General features: G+C 33.1%; 1 protein-coding gene across 4 annotated transcripts in view; it reads right to left on the bottom strand.

Annotated features, from left to right (window-relative positions):
* Positions 1-8,381: 8,381 nt before the first annotated feature.
* The window catches only part of Fbxl4 (F-box and leucine rich repeat protein 4), a 97,564-nt gene continuing 85,239 nt past the window's right edge, over positions 8,382-20,706 (bottom strand). For 3 of the 4 annotated variants that reach the window (XM_046431095.2, XM_046431086.2, XM_046431110.2), the window contains exon 9: positions 20,157-20,699. In XM_046431095.2, the coding sequence (XP_046287051.1) occupies positions 20,536-20,699 (164 nt within the window). In that variant the 3' untranslated portion in view covers positions 20,157-20,535. Of the gene's footprint in view, positions 11,248-20,156; positions 20,700-20,706 lie in introns of those variants that run through there. The other variant, XM_058575518.1, reaches the window with a different exon arrangement.

Raw genomic sequence — 20,706 nt, 5'->3', positions numbered from 1 at the left:
GTATTAGAAGAACTAAAATTATTAAAATGTCCATACTATCCAAAGTAATCTATAGAATCAATTCAACCCCTATCAAAATTCCAATGTCATTTTTAATAGAAAAAAACTTTTAAATAATAAAATTTATTTGGAATCACAAAAGACCAGGGATAGCAAAAACAATTTTAAGCAAAAAGGAACAAACCTGAAGGAATCACACTACTTGATTTCAAAATATATTACAAAACTATAGTATTCAAAATAGGGATGCAGTGACATACAGATCAATAGAATGGAAATCCCAGAAATAAATTATGCCTTTACAGCCAATTGATTTTTGATAAAGTTGCCCAAAACGCAATGGGGAAAGGACAATATCTTTAATAAATGGTAATGGGAAAACTGCATATCTACATGCAGAAAAATTAAAGTGACTCTTGTCTCACACTACATTAAAAAAAAAACTCAAAATGAATTAAAACTTAAAGTAAAATCTGAAACTGTCAAACCAATAAAAAAAAATAGGTCACAAGTTTGTTGATTGGTCTGGGCAATTTTTTTTTTTTTTTTTGACACAACCCTGAAAGCACAGACAACAGTCAAAAATAGGCAAGTGAGATTATATCAAATGAAAAAGTTCCCACAGCAAAAGAGACAATAAACAGGGTGAAGAGAACCCGTTGAATAAGAAAAAAATATTTGCAAACCATACATCTGATAAGGGATTAATAAAATAATGGAAAGGAGAAAGTCTAAGTTTAAGAAAGGGAAATAGGTCTAAAAAGACACATCCAAAAGAAGACGTACAAATAGACAACAGGTATATAAAAAAATGCCTAATGCCATTAATCATCAGGGAATTGCAAATCAAAACCACAATGAGCTATCACCTCACCCATTAAAATAGCTATTATCATAAAAAGACAAAAGATGCTAGTGAGGATATGAGAAAAGGGAACTCTTGTACACTGTTGGAGGCATTGCAAATGTGTGCAGCCAATAAAGAAAACAGTATGTAGGTTTCTAAAATTTTTTTAAATAGAACTACCACATGATTCAGCAATTTCACTACTGAGCATATAGCCAAAGGAAATAAAATCAATATGTCAGAGAGACATCTTCATGTCCAAATTTACTGTGGTATTATTCACAATAGCCAAAATATTAAATACAATGTATAATCAAAAAAGAAAATATTACACACACACATGCACCTGTGCACAATGGAATACTATTCAGTATTTTAAAAAGAAGGAACCCTTGCATTCATAACAATTTGTGTCATTTGTATTCAACACAGATGAACCTGGAACACATTATGCTGTGTGAAGTAAGCCAGGCACAAAAGGATATATTGCATGTTCTTACTTACATGTCGAATTAAAAAAAAAAAAAAGAGGTGAACTCAGAGAATATGGTAATTCTCAGGACTGGGACATCTGTTGAGGATTGGGGAGATGTTAGCAAATTTTTTCACCACAAAAAAAGTAAGTATGTGAAGTTATAGATATGTTAATTAGCTTTATTAAATAATTTCACAATGTATACATTTATTAAAATATAACATTATATACCATAAAAAATACAATTTTTATTTGTTAATTATGCCTTAATGAACCTGGGGGGTGGGAATAAAGACAGGCCATGGCCTGTATTATCTGTATTCTTAAAAGTCTGTCATATTTTAAAACCTTGTACAAATGATATAAAACTTTCATAAAATTTCTCCTCTATCTAAGACAGTCGACTTAAGTTGGTTCTATTTTCCACTGCCCATTTAAAATCAAACTAACCAGAGGACCTTAATTTTTTTTCTTGGAAAATCTCCAAGTGGTATTCAGAAAGAAAAAAAAAACTTACCTGAAAATGTTTATTAAAGATTAATATTTTAAGATACTGGGGGAAAATGAGAAACTATTTTCTGCAACATTTGTCAGAATAAGATTTAGCTCTAATTTGTTAATGAAATTAAAGTTTTCTGTAGTCATTATGCAAGCATTTTTTCAGAGGAAGACATACTAATCCCACACATCCCCCCCCACCCCCGCATATTTTACAAACTGTACCATGTAAAAAATCTGTTGGGTGCAACTAAGTGGACTGGGAAGGCTATTGGCTCTGAGTTAGAAGATGTATGTGTACAGCAGAGGATCTGCCAGATGCTGCCTGCCTCTCTAACGTCATTAGCATAATCTCTTAATTTGGAAGGAAGAGGAAAAGGTATTATCAGTACTGCATGGGGGCTGAATTATCAGAATTATCTGTATAGGGAAGCAACATTTTAGAAACTGGTAAAAAGTTTATTTCTAAAAGAGCTTCATGCGGCATAGATTTGAATGGAATCTTAATCAGATGATAAATATAATACATAAATTCTCTTTATAATTTTGCAGTATTTCACCTAGAAAACATAAAGAAAAAACATGACAAGTACCTGCATATCTTCCACTTATTTAAGAAATAAAACATGCTATTCCTCATGTAGTTATGACTCCCTGGTCATCATCTCCTCTTCTCCACCTGAAGTAAACAACTAAATTTCATATTTAACCATTTCCATGAATTCCTTTATGTCTTACACATTTATCTGTATTCTTAACAGTGTGTTGTATTTTAAAACTTTGTACAAATGATATAAAACTTTTGAATAAGCCATAATTCATAGAAAATGTAAAAGTATTTCAGGTGCAAAAGACAAGGTACATTGGATACAAAGACGTACATAATACATTGTTTCAGCTCAATCCTATATGGATCTTCCAAACCAGTTATAAATTTAAAAATTGAAATGCTCCAGAGCAGAGCAAAAGGCAGAATAGGTAATAATAACAAAATTTATGTTTTGCTTTATTTTGAACCCAGGGCCTCACATATGCTAGGCAAGTGCTCTGCCACTGAGCTACACCCTTAGCCCTATGTGTTGCCTTTTTCAATATGACCAAAGCCTACATATTTTAAAAATTATAAGCTCAATTGTATAAATAATCCAAGGGAAATAGACTAGCATGTGTGTGTTCTTACTTATAAATAACTGTATGTCCTAATAGTTGCCACTTCAGAAATATTTACTTCCCAATAAAAAGCATTAGTTTTCATTTTAAGCAGTTTTATGGGTATAAAATGGTTTGGGAATAATTCTATTGTGTTCATGAAGGGTATCTAGAAGAAGGTGTACTCTTTTCTTATTCTAATTATAAATAGCACCTAAAGTGTGGTAGATAATTTCTGAATATGGTCACTACAATATCCCCATCCTGGGTGGTTCCTACAATGAGCATCTGCCTTTGCTTGCTTTCAACTAGTGAGTGATTCCCATCACCACTGGTCCTTCCTAGGCTGGGCTGCTCCTTGTTGATTAAGAAAATGCAGCTATGGAAATGACTCCATGTACCTTAAAAGGCTAACCTTTAAGAGACATTGTAACTTCTATTTTTGCAACCTTGGAAGCCCTGAGAGGAGAGAGAAATGAGGTACCTGGCCAACAACCCAACTGAACTAGAGTACGGTCAATTAGCTAGGTGCGTACCACCACGTGTGAACTTGAGCAAGACAGAAGAATCGACCAAATCCACAAAATCCTGAGAAATAAGAAATCATTCACTTTAAGCTATACATTTTGATGTGGTTATAATGCAGCAATAAATAAAAGAGTCATAAGAGAATGACGTTGTTATAGGTTTGGCATCTTTGCACCATAAGGTGAAGATATAAGAAAAACATTTACAAAAAGGATGTTTCATCAGTTCTGTGTCATAGTAAAGCTGAACCTTTAAAGGTCTTGGAATTCCCACCCAATTCAGTCTTCTGAAGTATCTTAAACATGAGAAAGAACTTTAATAATGGCTGAAAATTTTCAAACAACAAATGACACTATTTGACACTTATTGCTAAGTGTGTGGAAAACCCTGAACTACTCTGATAGCAATATTACTTATAATTGCTACAAGGACTTTATAATCCATGAACACAAATACATAACAATTTCCAGAAAAACAGAAAGAATATATTACATGTAAGCTAATTCAATTAAAATTTATAGGAGGAGAATTCAAAGTTAGAAGGAGTAAAATAAGAATGATGTAGTAGTATTTAATAAAATGAGAAAGTGTAATCAGGCAGGAAAGAATGGGAAGGCACTTTGTGAAGGGAACAACTGGAAAAGATAAGGATAACTTGCCTTCTTAGGAAGTGGGTGGGAGAAAGAGTTGCTTAAAAGAATATTTTTTAAACCTAGTAATACATAACTATCAAGACTCTTTTATTTGAAACCAAATAAAACTAACTGTAATCAAACTACCCAGTCCTAATAAGGAAAAGTAATTCAATGAATTATAAAACAAGATTTCGGAAATGATTTGATCCAGTGGGACAATTACATGATCAGGACTGAGTCTGGCTCTTTTCATGTCCTAGAAGGTGAACTCATTCTGGTGACTAGAATGCTAGGCTTATATTTTATACTACAAGCAGTCCCAGACTTAAGAGTTCCGCCAGAGACTCAGAATTACTTTTATTGTCCATCTCTTTAAATAATACCTGTGTGTCAGGTATTGTTTAAATAATACCTGTGCAATGTGCATGCCTGTAATCCCAGCCACTCAATAACTCAGTAAGATCACAAATTTGAAGCTAGTCTGGGCAACCTAGTGAGACCCTACCTCAAAAGGAAAAATAAAAAGGGCTAAGGCTGTAGCTCAGTGGTAGAGTGCCCCTGATTTAAATCCCCAGTTAACCACAACAACAGCATCAACATCAGAAGTATCACCGCCACCACTCTGTCAGGGGAGGGTTTGCAAGGTTCTGAGACATATGGACACTTCTCTGAAAGAGCTGTTCTAGAGAAAGAATGGCAACTCAAGAAGAGTTAAAATGTGGATGAATAGGAGAAAATGTGTGTGTGTGTGTGTGTGTGTGTGTGTGTGTGTGTGGCTGTTCACTATAATTAACATACTTTTAATAGAGTATGCTGATGTTGTAAACATCTTTAGAAAAAGACTTAAAAGTAAAAGAACTTCTATATTGACTTAGTGATGTAAAGAAATTGATTGTATCTATATGTGAGACACAAAAGTGAAGTTTATTAATAGTCTCTCAACCTATAGTTTTATATTTCTTACTGTATAGGTAATAGACCTTTCTAGGAAACTACTCCTAGAAGATTAAAAGATTTTATCTAAAAATGTACTTATTTGAAATTCCACAACATTCTTAACGAAAAAATATTATCTGCATAATTACATTAAATGGCTTCTGGAATACATTACCACTAATGATGCTAATAGAGCTAGTCCAGATGCAAACTATAAAAACATCCATTATCTTTTGTCCTTGAAGGAACTTCAAAAATTGCTTTTTTACCCTCTTGTAGGAAGCCTACTAATATTATACTAGAATTTATCTTATTTTGTAAACTGCTCTACAGAGCCTCAATATCTCATAAAAGTTTTAGGAATTATTTTAAGAATATACCCCATTATTTTGTGTTTTCCCCCCTAGGATTCAGTTTCATATATGATTAATTTAATGAATGTAATAGCCAGAATATTTAAATCTCATTTTTATATTTTCTTCCTAGCTTGTATTCAGTCTATAGATATTAGGTAACCGTATATACAACATAAAATATTTTATAAAAGAAATTAAGTTTCCACTATTGATAATACACAAAAGTTGAAATTAGGTTTTTTGTGTATCAGTGTTATGTTAGGTTATAGAATTAAACTAACAGCAGTGATAAAGTAATTGAAATATTCTAGGTTTTGGTTAATAAAAAAGGAAAAGTCCTACAAAAACTATGTTTCTAAAAAAAAATAGTAGTTTAAGCATAGTATTGGCACCAAAGTAGACATGAAGACCAATGGAATAGAATAGAAGACTCAGAAACAAACCCACATACTTACAGCCATCTGATACTTGACAAAGGTGCTAAAAATGTATGTTGGAGAAAAGACAGTCTTTTAAACAAATGGTGCTTGGAAAACTGGATATCTATATGTAGAAGAATATGCTTGTCTTTTACCCTGCACAGAAGTCAAATCAAAATGGATCAAAAACTTAGGAACTAAACCAGAAACCATGCATCTGCTAGAAGAAAACATAGGGTCAACACTCCACCATATAGGTGCAGGCACTAACTTCTGCAAGACCCCTAAATCTTAAGGGATAAAACTAAGAATCAATAAGTGGGTTGCTATCAAATTAAAAAGCTTTTGCACAGCTAAGGAAATAATTAAGAGAGTTCAGAGAGAGCCTTCAGAATGGGAAAAATCTTTGCCAGCTACTCTTCTGACAGGGGATTAATATCCAAAATATATAAAAAACTCATCTCACTCCAGTCAGAATGGCAATAATCACGAACACAAGTAATAATAAATGCTAGCAAGGTTTGGGGGGAAATGTCCACTTACACATTATTGGTGGGACTGCAAATTAGTACAACCACTGTGGAAAGCAGTGTGGTAATTCCTTAAAAAACTAGCAATGGAACCTCTGTATGACTCAACTACCTGACTCCTCAGTATTTATCCAAATGAAATAAAATCGGCACTATAGTGATACAGCCACTATAAAGTTTACAGAAGCACAATTCACAATAGCCAAACTATGGAATCAACCCAGATGGCCATCAATAGATGAATGGATCAAGAAAATATGGCATATTTAAACGATGAAGTTTTACTCTACCATAAAGAATAATGAATAATAGCATTTGCCTGTAAATGGCTAGAAATGGAGAAATCATGTGAAGTGAAATAAGCTAGACTCAGAAAATCAAACATTGAATGCTTTCTCTCATGCGTGGAAGCTAGAGCAAAATAAGGGGGAAAAGGCAGTGGAGAAGGGGATCAGATATCATAGAGATATAGGGAAGATCAGTAGAGTGGAAGTAGGAGAATAGAGGGAGAAAAGAAGAGAAAATGGAAGAAATATGACATGAATCTAACAGAATCACATTATGAACAAATATAAATGCACTACAGGGAATTTCTCCTTCACATATACATAGAAAGTACCAATCAAAAATAAATAAAGAAGTAAAAGGAAGATCATTAGAATAAAGGAGGGAGTAAGGGGGAGAGAACTGGGAAGGAAAAGGGAGGATAAATTTGGATTGAAACAGAACTCCTTGTATACATAATTTTGTCAGAAATAACTCAAATACTATGTATAAGACTCTAATAAAAAATTTTAAATAGTTTTCTATAGGATAGGCAAGAGCATGGTGACACTTCAAGTGTGTACATGTCAGGCCCAATGATGACTACATCTCAAAGACAAAGCATACATAATGGAAACTTCTGATACTCTTATATGTTGTGGACATTAGTACATATAGAATATTTTTAATCCTGTGAATAAAATGCCTTTATTTTCTGTAAATAAATTGTCAGTCCCGTGCCTTTTTTTTTTTCCTTTTCTGGGAAATATCTGTGTTAGGGTTCCCCAGAGAAAGAGAAATGGTAGGATATGTATTTTTTAAAATATTTTTTTAGTTGTAGATGGACCCAATATCTTTGTTTTTTATGTGTGCTGAGCATTGAACCCAGGGCCTCATGCATGTGAGGCAAGCACTCCACCACTGAGCCACAACCCCTCCCCAGGATATGTATTTTAAAGAGATTTATTATAAGGACTTGGCTCGTATGACTATGGAGGCTGGCAAGTCAAAAATCTGCAAGTAGACTGGCAGGCTGGAGATCAGAAAGTCATGCTGGAGTTGTCATCTCCAGACCAGCAGGCTGGAGCACTAGGTGTTACAACTCAAGTCCTGAGGCAGTTGCTGTGGAACCAGGAACAGTCAACCTTGCAGTTCAAAGGCAGTCTGCTTGAGAAATTCTGTCTTGCCATGAGAAGGCTAGTTTGTTTATTTTCTATGGGCCTTCAAACAGTTAGATGGTGAATGGTGCCATTCCCAGTCCCATCCCTTGGTTCCTGAACCTGAAAGTCCTGGCTATGGGAAAAATAGCACAATTATTGGATGCTGATTCAGAGTATATACAGCCTTCTGGAGAACCCTGTCGTATATTACAGGTATTGCCGCTTTGCTGGTGCTGTAACTGTGTTCAAAATGTCATTCTACTATTCTATCAAGTCCACTACTTCAGGATGGTAGGAGAAATAAGATGAGTGATTCCATGTCCCTGGATCCATTTGCTGTGAAGTGAGTTCCTTGATCAAAAGCAATGCTATGTGCAATACTATGATGGTGGTTTTGCAAGCAGGGAAGACAAATGCATATCCAAAGTAAATGTGTATTCCAGAAAAAACAAATGGCTGCCTCTTCCATGAAGTGAGCCTATGTAATCAACTTGCCACCAGCTGTGGTTACACAATAGTTAGACTCTTACATAATAATTTAGGATATGTTTACTGGCTATAAAATGGTGTAAGAACCAATAAGATCCAAGGGGAATTGACTTTTTTTTTATTGGTTGTTCAAAACATTACAAAACTCTTGACATATCATATTTCATACATTAGATTCAAGTGCGTTATGAACTCCCATTTTTACCCCAAATACAGATTGCAGAATCACATCGGTTACACATCCACATTTTTACATAATGCCATATTAGTAACTGTTGTATTCTACTACCTTTCCTATCCTCTACTATCCCCCCATCCCCTCCCCTTCCATCTTCTCTCTCTACCCCATCTACTGTAATTCATTTCTCTCCTTGTTTTTTTTCCCATTCCCCTCATAACCTCTTATATGTAATTTATTGAGTATCTACTATGTGCCAGGTACTAATCTAAGCCTTGGCAGTAATGTACAAAACAAAGTCTTTGTGCTTGCAGTGTTTAAAATTATAGAGCAGTAGATACATATGAATACACAATATATCAAATAATCATAAATAGTATAAAATATGGCAGGTTACAAGGGATAGTGATTAATGGGGGAAGGGAATATGCTATTTCATTTTGAAAGGTCAATATGGGCTTCTCAGCATAGGCAATATTTAAAGAGACTTGAAAGAGAGAGTTGGAGTAGTGAGGATATATGGAGAAGTGCATCCTAGCAAGGGTCCTCCTGGTGCAGAGAGCTGAGGTATGTGTGTGTGCAGGATGTGTTGTGGAAGAGGTGAGAGGGTAGGGTGTAAGATCCTACAAGTAGCCAGGGTAAGGACCTTCACTTTTATTCTGAAGGATTTTAAGCATATAAGCAACATTATCTGATTACTTAAAAAAGGAGCACAATAGCTGTAGAGATTAGGTTTTAAGGATACAGGGGAAGCAGCAGAGAGACTGGATGTAATAATCCAACAATAATTGTTATTTTGTAGTAGTTCATCCTGAGGTTGATCATCTGTTGTGTGCACTGGGAGGATGTGAATACTAATCAAAGCACGTTCACTTCAAAGTAACAAGTTATTTTGGTTCCCATACTTCTGAATTTTATATTTGTGTTAATCAGCTTTCCATCACTGACACAAATACCTGAGATTAAGAGAAAAGGTTTATTTTTTTCTCCTTCCTTTGGAAGTTCCAGTATATGACTGATTGGCACCATAGCTTTGAGCCTATGGTGAGACAGGACATCATGGTGGGAGAAAAGGAAGGAGCAAAACCATTTACCTAATAGCTAGGAAATAGAAGACAGGAAGAATAAAAGGGTTGGAGTCCCATAGTATTCTTGAAGGGCATGTGCCCAATGATCTTGAGACCTTTTTATGATACATATTTGGGATTAAATCCAGGAGCACTCTCCCACTGAGCTACATCCCAAGCCCTTTTGAAAATTTTATTTTGAGACATTGTCTCAAAAAGCTGCCCAGGCTGGCCTTAAATTTGCAATCCTCCTGTCTCAGCCCCCCAAGTAGCTGGGATTAGAGGTATGTACTACTGTACTCAGCAAAACCCCAATTCTTAAGATTAATTACTTCCAAATGGTGCAGTCCTAGGAAACAACCGTAAAACATATGATCTTTTGGAGGACACTTATCCTAACCATATCATAAATAATCAAAATTTCATCACTTATAGAGGCCTGATGCACTAAATGTGGTGGCAAAAATAAATTCATGAAAACAAAATATAAAGTCCAAATAAAGATATGTAGCATCTAGCATTTTTTTTCTCATTATTACCCAAATAACATATAGGGTTTGTATAGCTTAGACTACTTTGGACATCTGGGGTATTTGTTTAAAATGTAGTTTTGAGGGTTCTATCTAGTATCAGACTATCCAAGGGTTGGGGATAGAAATTTACATTTTAAAAAATATCCCAGGTTGTTCTTACATATAATGATGTAAGCAAACTTCATGAGTACCAAAAGAGCATTTTAGTGATTTGAATGTTTTAAAGCCTAACTAGGTTCAATATTAAGATTAAAAACAAAGGAGGATCATATACTACTTATCTCAAATCCTGTAATAATTAAGATGGGATACGAATTAAGGAAAACTAAAGTTGCATTACTCTATTCTAAAGTCTAAGAAAAACAGTGAGTTAAACTATAATAAAAATTGGAGGATATGACAATAAAACAGCATTAGAATGGAGCTTTATAGTAAGAATGACCTTAGAAAACTTACAGAACTTCTGAGGAAATTGAAACTCAAAGTTAAATAACAGCTGAGAAGTAGCAGAGTCCAGACTTTTTTGTGACTTTTGCTTTCCTTCTATCCTCCTATCATTTCCATTGCTGTACTATCAATGACCCAGGGACATTTCTACTACTTAAGCTTATTTCCTACAGAATTAGGTGATACTGATATTTGGGAGAATCTCCCCCCCCCACCACCCAAAAATTCAAAGAATGATGATCTTTCTAGAAATTCAGAACTTAAACCCACACAGTTAGCATACAGTAATTAAAAAAAATAAGATGTTATTTCCTTTCATATTATTTAGACATATTTTGGCTACTTATAATGAGCTCAAATATTTGTAGGAGACTATTGTACTTGAGGTGTTATTGACTAGAATTAAAGGTTCCCAAAACCTTTTGATGTTACTTACAATGACAGGAAGAGAAGCTCTGCTGTCAATGACTAGACCACATAATCTCTGGCCAACAGAATTTGAGTAGACTTGAGCACTGTATCCACTTGGAACACTTTCATATTTCTGCCACTCCTCTTGCTTCAGAGCCTTTGCCACAGAAGGGTATAGGCCACATAGAGTCTTCATGTACAGACTAGGCCCTGGCTGGAGTGAACCTGGACCACCCCTGCAGTGCAGCCACAGCAACCAATTCACAGGAGCCAGTAAGCCACATGAGAAAATCGTATTGCTGAACATCACTGAATTCACTGTAGCCTGAGAAAAGATAATATATACATGGACCTAAATCTAGGCCAAAAATCTGATACCTTAAGTAAAAAGATATCCAAAGTAAATATTTTGAGATTCCCAGACCAAGCATTTTTCTTATGAAAATAGGTAAATACCTTATCAATGTTCCTAAAGTACATTAATGATAGAATACTTTTATGTAGTTTTGAGCATGGTATATGATAGGTATGCATTTGAGTTATGGTCATTTGTGTTTGAAAAATGGGTATAATGAATTTATGTGACAATTTCATAATGTAAAATTTCACCAACATGCAGGAAGGAAATGTCACAATTTATCTGGGGATATAATTTTCAAAGTCCATGGAAATATAGGAGAATTTTTTTAAAAAATTATAAGACCACAAACATTCAATGCTATATCAGCTTACATGATTTATGTCAGATTTACATCAGCAAAAAATAATTTGCCTTTCCTTATAAGTTTTTCAGAGATTTTCTTCTTAATATTCCTTATTTTCCTATTTGTGATTATTGAATATGTTAGAAAAATTTCTTTTTATTCTTACAATGTATCCAATTGCAAAGAGGAATTTCATAGATCTTCAAGCACTACTTACTACTTGACTCTGACTACTGATAAATACTACTTGTGGGCTTTTTTTTAAGAAACTATGAGGCCAATGTTTAATAACTTCATCTGGAAGTGATGGCTTAAAGCTAGTTCATACCAACTCAAAACAGCAAAGTGTGTGAATCTCATCCCAATTCAGCATTAAATGACTTCACATTGATGGCCTGAAATCAGCTATGGTTGGAGAATTTACATAGTAAAAACTGGAAAGCAATACAAATCAGGGCTTTTTCCTCCCACAAAATTGGTTAAATATTTATCAGTGTACCACTAGATTTAAAAAATCCACCTTCTTTATCATTTGGTATTTTAATTGAAATACTTTAAAAACAGACTAATTGGTTGTATGGGGGAAAGATTTAAGATTACAAAGTTAAAACTAAAGCTAGTAGCTGCTAGAGGTATGGCAGAACTGAAAGCACTGAGGAAAAGTCTAATGATGCTCCGGAAGTCCTTTCTACTCCAGGCCTTGGTAAAATGGATGCACCTAAAGTAGGAAATGATACCCATGATTCTAGCAAAGAGTGCACATAAATTGGAAAGCAGAAGACATTTTGACAAACAGAGGCAGAACAGTCCTCTAACATTACAATAGTGTTTCTCTTTTCTGTGTAATCATACATAGTCAAAAACACACTGATGACAATGAGGACAACATATGCTAGGTACATTAACATTGAGGTCTTTCAGTTTTTCAAATATGTCTGTTTTTAAAGACTTAGAAGTATTTATTTTATTTTGGGTTTCATCAGGTGGCATTGCTTTTAGGACTTCTAAACATGTTTAAAAGCTATCAGAGCTTCAACTATGTCAATTCTTCACTGAGTTACCTGTCAGCTAAAACATCTCAAGAAAAATGGTGTGCCAGGATTTCTATTAGTATTGAAAATTCCCTGAATTTTGTTGTAATCTTAGCAACAACTTAAAAATATCCTATATAAAACATCACAGAAATATAACTTCCACTAAAAAAGTTTAACAAAATGAAACATATATTAAACAAATGTTTTAAATCACATGACCAAAGTATTAGTCAACTTTCAAATCTTCTTAAATAACAAAACATTTCTATTAGAAATAAACTACAATTCATAACTTTAACAAGTTTGTTAAAAGCTATACTAGTGAATACCTTTCATGTTATGCCATATAATGCTGCTTAGTGGCATTTTGCAAACTGTGCTCTGAAAACCAGAAGTTTCTAAGAAATGGTGACTTATTCTAGAAAAGACTGGTGAATATGACAAATCTTAACTCACCCTATCAAGGTATCTAAGAGCATCTTAGAGGCCCTCAAGTTCAGCAGCAAAGATGTCTGCCTAACTTTATTTAATCTACTGTATCTAACACTATTGTTTTTGTTATTTATCTATTTATTTGTCTATTTATCTATTTATTTGTCTATTTATTTTGTGGTGCTGGGGATTGAACCCAGGGCCCTTGTGCATGTGAGGCAAGCACTCTACCAACTGAGTTATATCCCCAGCACCCGATAATATTTTACTACAGAATTTTTTTCTTGGAAAACACTGATCTTCAAAAATGGTTGTTGGTTATTTATATAATTCTTTATACTCAGGCTCCCTTAGCCCGATCTGTGCCAGGCACAAAACTATCAATATATTTTTGTTGTCAATATAAATATTGACTATATAATATAGATGGATGAATGTCTTACCTGGGCATTAGTAAAAAGGTGAAACAACTTAAGAGCTAATAAGTAATGAGGAGAGGGCCTTCTACAAAAAAGCAAATACATGATACTTTGTAAATAAAAAGGGAAAACACTGTGTCAAACTTTGGCTTGTTATAAGTAACAAGTTTTTGAGTAAATACATTTTAATTAGGAAAAATTGCTAAGAAAGTAGAAAAAAGTAACAGCGTAAACTCCATTTAAATTGCAGATTCATGTATTTTAGTTTTAAAAATGCATACAATAACATCTCTGATGTCATTTCATAGCGTATGTATGGACTGTTAGTGTTCTGCACATACATGATAGCTTATCTTCTAGGCTTATCCTATTTAACTTATAGGAGCTGTGTTACAAACTTATGGACCTAAACTTTCCATTATAAGGTATATATAAAGACAGTGTCCTGAAATGATCAGTTCTGAAAGTGAGCTAGTGAGCTACTTAAGTTTATTATTTTAAAGTATAGAAAAATAATAATAACAGACATTCAACTTTTTATGCAAACAAAATCTAAACATCTTAATCACTTGTCTGTACAGGTATTTGTTACAAAACAAAGATGGAATCTTTGGTGTATTCTAGGCAATCTATGAGATCATATGACTGTGTTAATTTTATATTTTTCCTTAAAAAATTTCCAGTTTTCTTTACTCATTGTAAAATTCAAAAATTAAAAATTTCCCCCTGAAAACAGCAATTTTGACAGAACTATTCTTCCCTTTCAAAATGCAAATAAGCCAATAGTATCTATATGTTCAAAAATTTAAACCACAAATTCACTTACAAATATCTTAAGTATACTTCTTGCTGTGCCAAAGTAAAAATCTTAAAGTCTTTATCAATACTTACAAAAATACACAATAAATCATAATCTATGATTAAAATAAAAAGACTCTTAACAGAATGTTAGCTCATGCCAAAAACCCCTATTCTAATAGCTATGGTTAATCTTATAGCTTAGTATACTAACAGTATATTGTCAATATGAAAATAGAGATGATTATTAGTAAGAGTCATTGACAAGATTTTCAGGTGATAAAAAAGAAAAGTTCTTCAGACATACCAATATCAAATGGGCTAAAATGAGAAGAAAACTAATGTGTCACTGATAAATATATGATAAATGGCTTTGAAAATAAAAATTAGTCTGTTAGTATTAGGAATCCTTTAATAACTTCAAGTAAAAAATTAAAAGCAAACATTCAAAATTAATATACCTGGTATCCAAATATAATTTTAATTTACTATTCTTGCTTAGTATTATTACACTTGCAAAAGTGAGCTTTTGTTTTAGCTAATTTGAAGAAACCTCCACTCACCAAAAAGCTTTTGCAATAAATTTTTCTTTTCTATATTTTGGCTCAAAACTAAGCACTCAACAGGAAACTAAGGATATTAATTGTCTATATTAGATATTTTTAAGATCTTACTGCAGAGAAATTTACATAAGAGTATCATTATATTATGCTCTCAAACATATCAGGGACATATCTTTTTCTGTTACTAGCCACTTAGAAAATAATTTACCTTAGCAAAACACTAATAATTATGCAAAAATTTAAGACAGTTGTAAAAGCTAACAATGAGTCATTTGGCTTCAGATTTTAATGTATAGAGTCTACATAAACTCTTGTTATGGTAAACAAAATATTCTATTTTAAAATCTAAATAGTAAAATGAGAAATATAATTGAGAATATGTTTGAATATGGCTTATAAAATTAGAAATGGACAAACCTGAATATACTAACTGATTTGATAATACTCTAGCACAGGGGCTAGAAATTAGGTTCACAAACCAAATCCAGCCTGCCCTTCAAAGCTGTTCTTCAATGGCTAGAAAAAAATATTTTGTAACACATTAAAACTCTGTAGAGTTTGACTTTCATTGTCCACAAATTTTTATTGGAATTTGGACACATTCATTGATTTATGTATTATCTATGATTGTTTTCACACCACAGTGGTAGAGTTGAGACTCATGTGATACTCTCAGCATTCTGCACTGCTGCTTGGTACACTAAAAATTATACTATCAGTATATTGAATACCACAAATTGTGTACACACACACACACGTACATACCCAAACCTTCCATTATATTAAAGCAGTATCCTGAAACAAACTAGTTTTGAAAGTAAGGTAATGAGATGCTGAAATTTGTTTACACACACACACACACACACACACATATCCTTTATTAACAATGTCTGCCTATAATGTCAAAACAAAAGTAAACTTCAAGTGATAATACATTTAAGGCATAATAGAACGAAGATTATTTTGTTATAAAATTTGATGGCAATGCATGGTATTTAACATGCAATGATGAAATAGTTGCTCTCAAAGAATGTGTTAAAATTACCAAGCTAAACACTCATTACAAAATCTTTAATTTATAGGAATGTAGTGGTCAGAAAAATTAGAAAATTTAAAACAAGATAACTCACCACAGCAGAATTAATTTATGAAAATCAAGCTGTCAAAGTAAAGGACTGAATTGGTATAAAGAAAGGAAAGCCTTTTACTGATTTCAATCTTTTTACTGCATCAGCTGAAGAAAAGTAACATGCTCATGACTATTAGACTTTTGGCAAGAACAGTTGAAGAACTGAGAACTCTAGGAACCACATCAACAGTCAACAGAAGAAAAAATAATAAAACAAATGACCATGAGTGGTCTTCCTTGGCTCCTGATGAGTCAACACATGTGACTGATACTGCCTAGTTATTGTTTATTTGATGAATCAATGACAAGGATAAAGGGAGTGAAGAGTTGGTCCCTATGAATTGTCTGTGCAAAACAATTACAGACAAGAATATTTTCTAAGAAAACATAAACTACATACAACCTGATGTAGAATCTGCTAAGATATGTCACAACTGGTAGCAGTAAAAATATGTGTGGTCCAAAACAAGATTTAGCGGGTTAAACTTACAAAGCAAAACCTTTAAAAATGTAAGGTGTTTAAAACCTGTGGTTACTTACTATATTATTCACTAATAGGTATTTTGTGAAATATATTGTACTCTATCTTGTATTACTAACAGTGTTAACAGAGAACATCATTTACTCTCACAGACTTATACATCAACAGTTCTTTTATCTTTCATCAGATATAGAAACAGAATATCCTTGCTTTGCTTTCCCACATAGTAGTTAATGGCTTAATGGTCATATGAGACTTATGATGAGTTTCTGAGCTTAGGGCTGATATTAAAAAATTTTTCTGTACAAGAAGAAATGCCCTCAATCATGATTGTAGGATTAAATCTCACAGTGAATTGTTTTGGAATTTGGATTTTGCTGCTGATTTGATGGTGTTTTGTAATGAATTCAACCAAATATTACAAAGCAAAACCAGTGTTTATTTTATTTGTTTGTTTATGTTTGTTTAGTTATTTACTTATTTGGTACTGAGGATTGAACTCAGGGGCACTCAACAACTGAGCCACATTCCCAGCCCTATTTTGTGTTTTATTTAGAGACAGGGTCTCACTGAGTTGCTTAGTGCCTTGCTTTTGCTGGTGCTGACTTTGAACTGGAGATCCTCTTGTCTCAGCCTCCTGAGCCACTGGGATTACAGGCATGACACTGTGTCAAAAACCAGTGTTTAAATGTGAAATACCTTTACATTATTTTGATGACAATTAACATTTTAATCACAAGTAAGATCCAGCTGCTTTATATACTTCCTGTACTATCAAAAGGCAAACAAGTAGCAAGATCTCCACTACACAAATTTGTAATTCAGTCTAGGAGTGTTTTGGGGGCCTTGATGCAAGCCATGCAAATGAAACCTCCATTTCCCCAAATCTATTTAACTGTGCCAAAGAGGAGTTTCCACTTAATCTTCAATTGGAAGTGATTAATCTACAATGTAATAACATGCTAAAAGAAAAATATCAAGAGAAATAAAATAACCTAATTCTATCAATGCCTTCCTTCCAAGTGATAGATATGACCAACAAAAATAATATTCTCATGGATTAATTTAAGTATTTGATAATACCTACTTTTAAGAAAAGATGAAATATGTAAAATCTTTCAAATTAGCATTAGCAGATGAATACCTATGATAAAAATTTTTTTTCACTGTTAGGACTGAACCTACAGCTTCATACATACACCACTGATCTACATCACAGTCCTTATCATTTTTTTTAAAAAAGATTTTTTTTTTTAGTTGTAGATGGGCACAATACCTTTATTTTATTTATGTGGTTCTGAGGATCGAACCCAGTGCCTCACGCATGGGAGAAAAACATTCTACCACTGAACCACAACCCCAGCTTGCCAGTCCCTATCATTTTGATGATAGGACATACTAACTTTGAACTACAGTTAAGAGAAAGGATACTCCCAAAGTCATTTAATTCTTCTCATTGGTAGAGTCATATTTTAAAAACAGAAAAAAATATTCTCAATTATTATGTCTTGAATTCATCAAAAATTTTGTAGAAATCTGTTTTCTCTCCATTTACTTACTTTCCACAATAATCTCAATTTTTCCTCTTGGCCACAGTCCCATATTTACTATCTGGTCCTTTACAGAAAAATGATTCTCAACCTTTATTCTAGAACCAGATGCCACCCTAGATGCTTAAAAGTACAGGTTAAATGCAATGCCTCTAAATCCAAATGACCTGGTTTTGCATGCTGGCTCTGTCACCCACAGCTATATGATCATTAGGAAAGTCCTTTGCTTCAATTTCCTCATCTGTAAATAGGAATAAGTAATGGAATCTATTTTGTAAAGTTTCTGTGAGGATTAAGTGAATTAGTAAATGCACAGCACTGGAATCAGTACCTGGTACAAAGAATTTAACTACTATGAGCTTCCAGCTTAAGATAATGGTAGACTTCAGTCAGTTGATAATCAAATTATACATCTCCTCACCTTTTTGAATAAGACATTTGAAATGTTTACATACATTAAAGACTGAAAAGAAAATTGTAGTGTACAAAGATAAAGGATAACCAAGCCCTTTTCCCAACTGCTCCCAACCTCTTCCCTCAAACAGAAGTCTGAGTGGGCATACTATTGGTATGATCAGGATGGCAATTCTCATATATATATATATATATATATATATATATATATATATATACACTTTTTTTAATATAGAAGAGATTGTATAATTTTGGGGGGGTACCAGGGATTGAACCCAGGAGCACTTAACTATCAAGACACATCCTCAGCCCTTTTAAAAAACATTTTATTAGAGACAAGAGTCTCACCAAGTTGCTTAGGACATCACTAAGTTACTGAGGCTGGGTTTGAACTTGCTATCCTCCTGCCTCAGCCTCCCAAGTCGCTGAGATTACAGGCATAGGGCACCATGCCCAGCTTGTATTAATGTTTTAATATTTTAAATTTCATATTATACTCTTTATAGTTTACAAAAGATTAAATAGTACTATTAAATTTTAAAATTTACAGTTTAAAACTGACATTTTAGAAGTCAATAGCATATACAAATAACATATTCTTATTTATTTATTTACATTCAGTAAATATATACTGAATGTCTACTATTTGCCAAATTTACTAGCTTAAGAACTTTGAGGGAAAAAGTGTTTCAATATATGTACTATTGACAGAACTCTCAAAATTTGCTTAAAGATATATATTAAGAGCTAATGTGCTTTTTTCTTAAATGAATAGCTCTTATAACAAGAAACTTAAGAGTACTCCTGTCCCTACCCCACCCCCCAAAGTTTCTGCAGTGATAAAAATGTTCTATATCTGTGTGTCCAACATGATAACTAGTAGGTAGCCTTATGTGACTAGTGAACATGTGCAAATGAGAAAATGTATTTTAGATTTAACTAAAGTTAAAAATTGGACAGCATATTCTATAGGATCACTGTAGAACATTTTTACCTTTAGTGGCAAATAATGTTTGTTACACTACACAGTTTTAGTTTGTTATTCAAAACAGCCTTACCTTTCCATGCCACAAAAGATTTTCTGTCTACTTTCTTAATAACAAAATTAAATCAATTCACTATTTAATAAATAATATTTGCTTTTTTTGTTGTTTTGACCTTTCTCTCTTGCCACCCCTTAACTGTAGCTGAATTCTAATCATTAAAGTTATTATTGCACAGGAAAAAATTTTAAAACCCACATATATGATTTGTAAATGTAATTAAAATCTACATGTAATTCAAAAGCCTTAAACCTTTTCCTCTGGCAAATTTTCATGGCATCTGTTTAACAGAAAGTTATTTCAATTAGTAGTTTACCTCTTATTCTTCCTTATGCCTAGATTTTTTTTTTTAGTTGTAGTTGACATAATACCTTTATTTATTTACATGTGGTGCTGAGGATCGAACCTAGGGTGTTGCACATGTGAGGCGAGCACTCTACTGCTGAGCCACAACTCCAGCCCCAATGCCTAGATTTTTATATTGGCAACATCTAGTAATGAAACAGATAAATATCAGAAGTGAAAAAAAAATGTATTTTCCTGTTGAACAGTTTAAAAAAAACTTAGATGGAAAAACATGTCTCTTTCACCAACTAGCTCTGACAATTTTGAATATACCAGACAAAATATATGCTGAGTCATAAAGCTTTAATGAGGCATCCTTACATGAAGTGTGAAAAAAACTTTATTTTTGCATAAATATCATGATACTTTAATGCTTAAAGCGTCCCTTTAAAAATAAGTTAAAAATGTTTTCATATTATTCTTTTATTAACACAATTATTGATTAAAACATAATTCCACTTTAACACAAAGTAAAAATAATATCAGTGACTAACATATTCTTGATGAAAATGGCTTACAGTATTTTGTGAGAACATTTCTTTACATTTTTTACTTGATTCAATGGGAAATTTCATATTTTTCTTTAAAATCCACAAATGTCTTAATTCTCACCATTATAAAAACAAAAGATACAACCAAACCACCCCCAAATAAAATCCTTACAAAGCATATCAACTTTTAGTGACATAATATATATTAAGTCACTGAGTAAAGCTCTTTTTTATGAACACTTTTGGAAAGGCTGCATTCAGTTCTAATACAGCTCTGTTATCAATCTGTGAACAGAAGGATACATCAAGTAAGGAAAGATCTTTACAAGATTCCAGGAGTTTTCTTAAGGATGCTGGACTTACCATTCTTGTTCCTGTTTG

Source organism: Marmota monax, unplaced genomic scaffold, assembly GCF_021218885.2.
Source record: "Marmota monax isolate L192 unplaced genomic scaffold, Marmota_monax_Labrador192_F-V1.1 WCK01_AAM20220418_F8-fsc00013, whole genome shotgun sequence".
NCBI classification, from domain to species: Eukaryota; Metazoa; Chordata; class Mammalia; order Rodentia; family Sciuridae; genus Marmota; species Marmota monax.
This window is presented reverse-complemented; position numbering and strand designations above follow the sequence as displayed.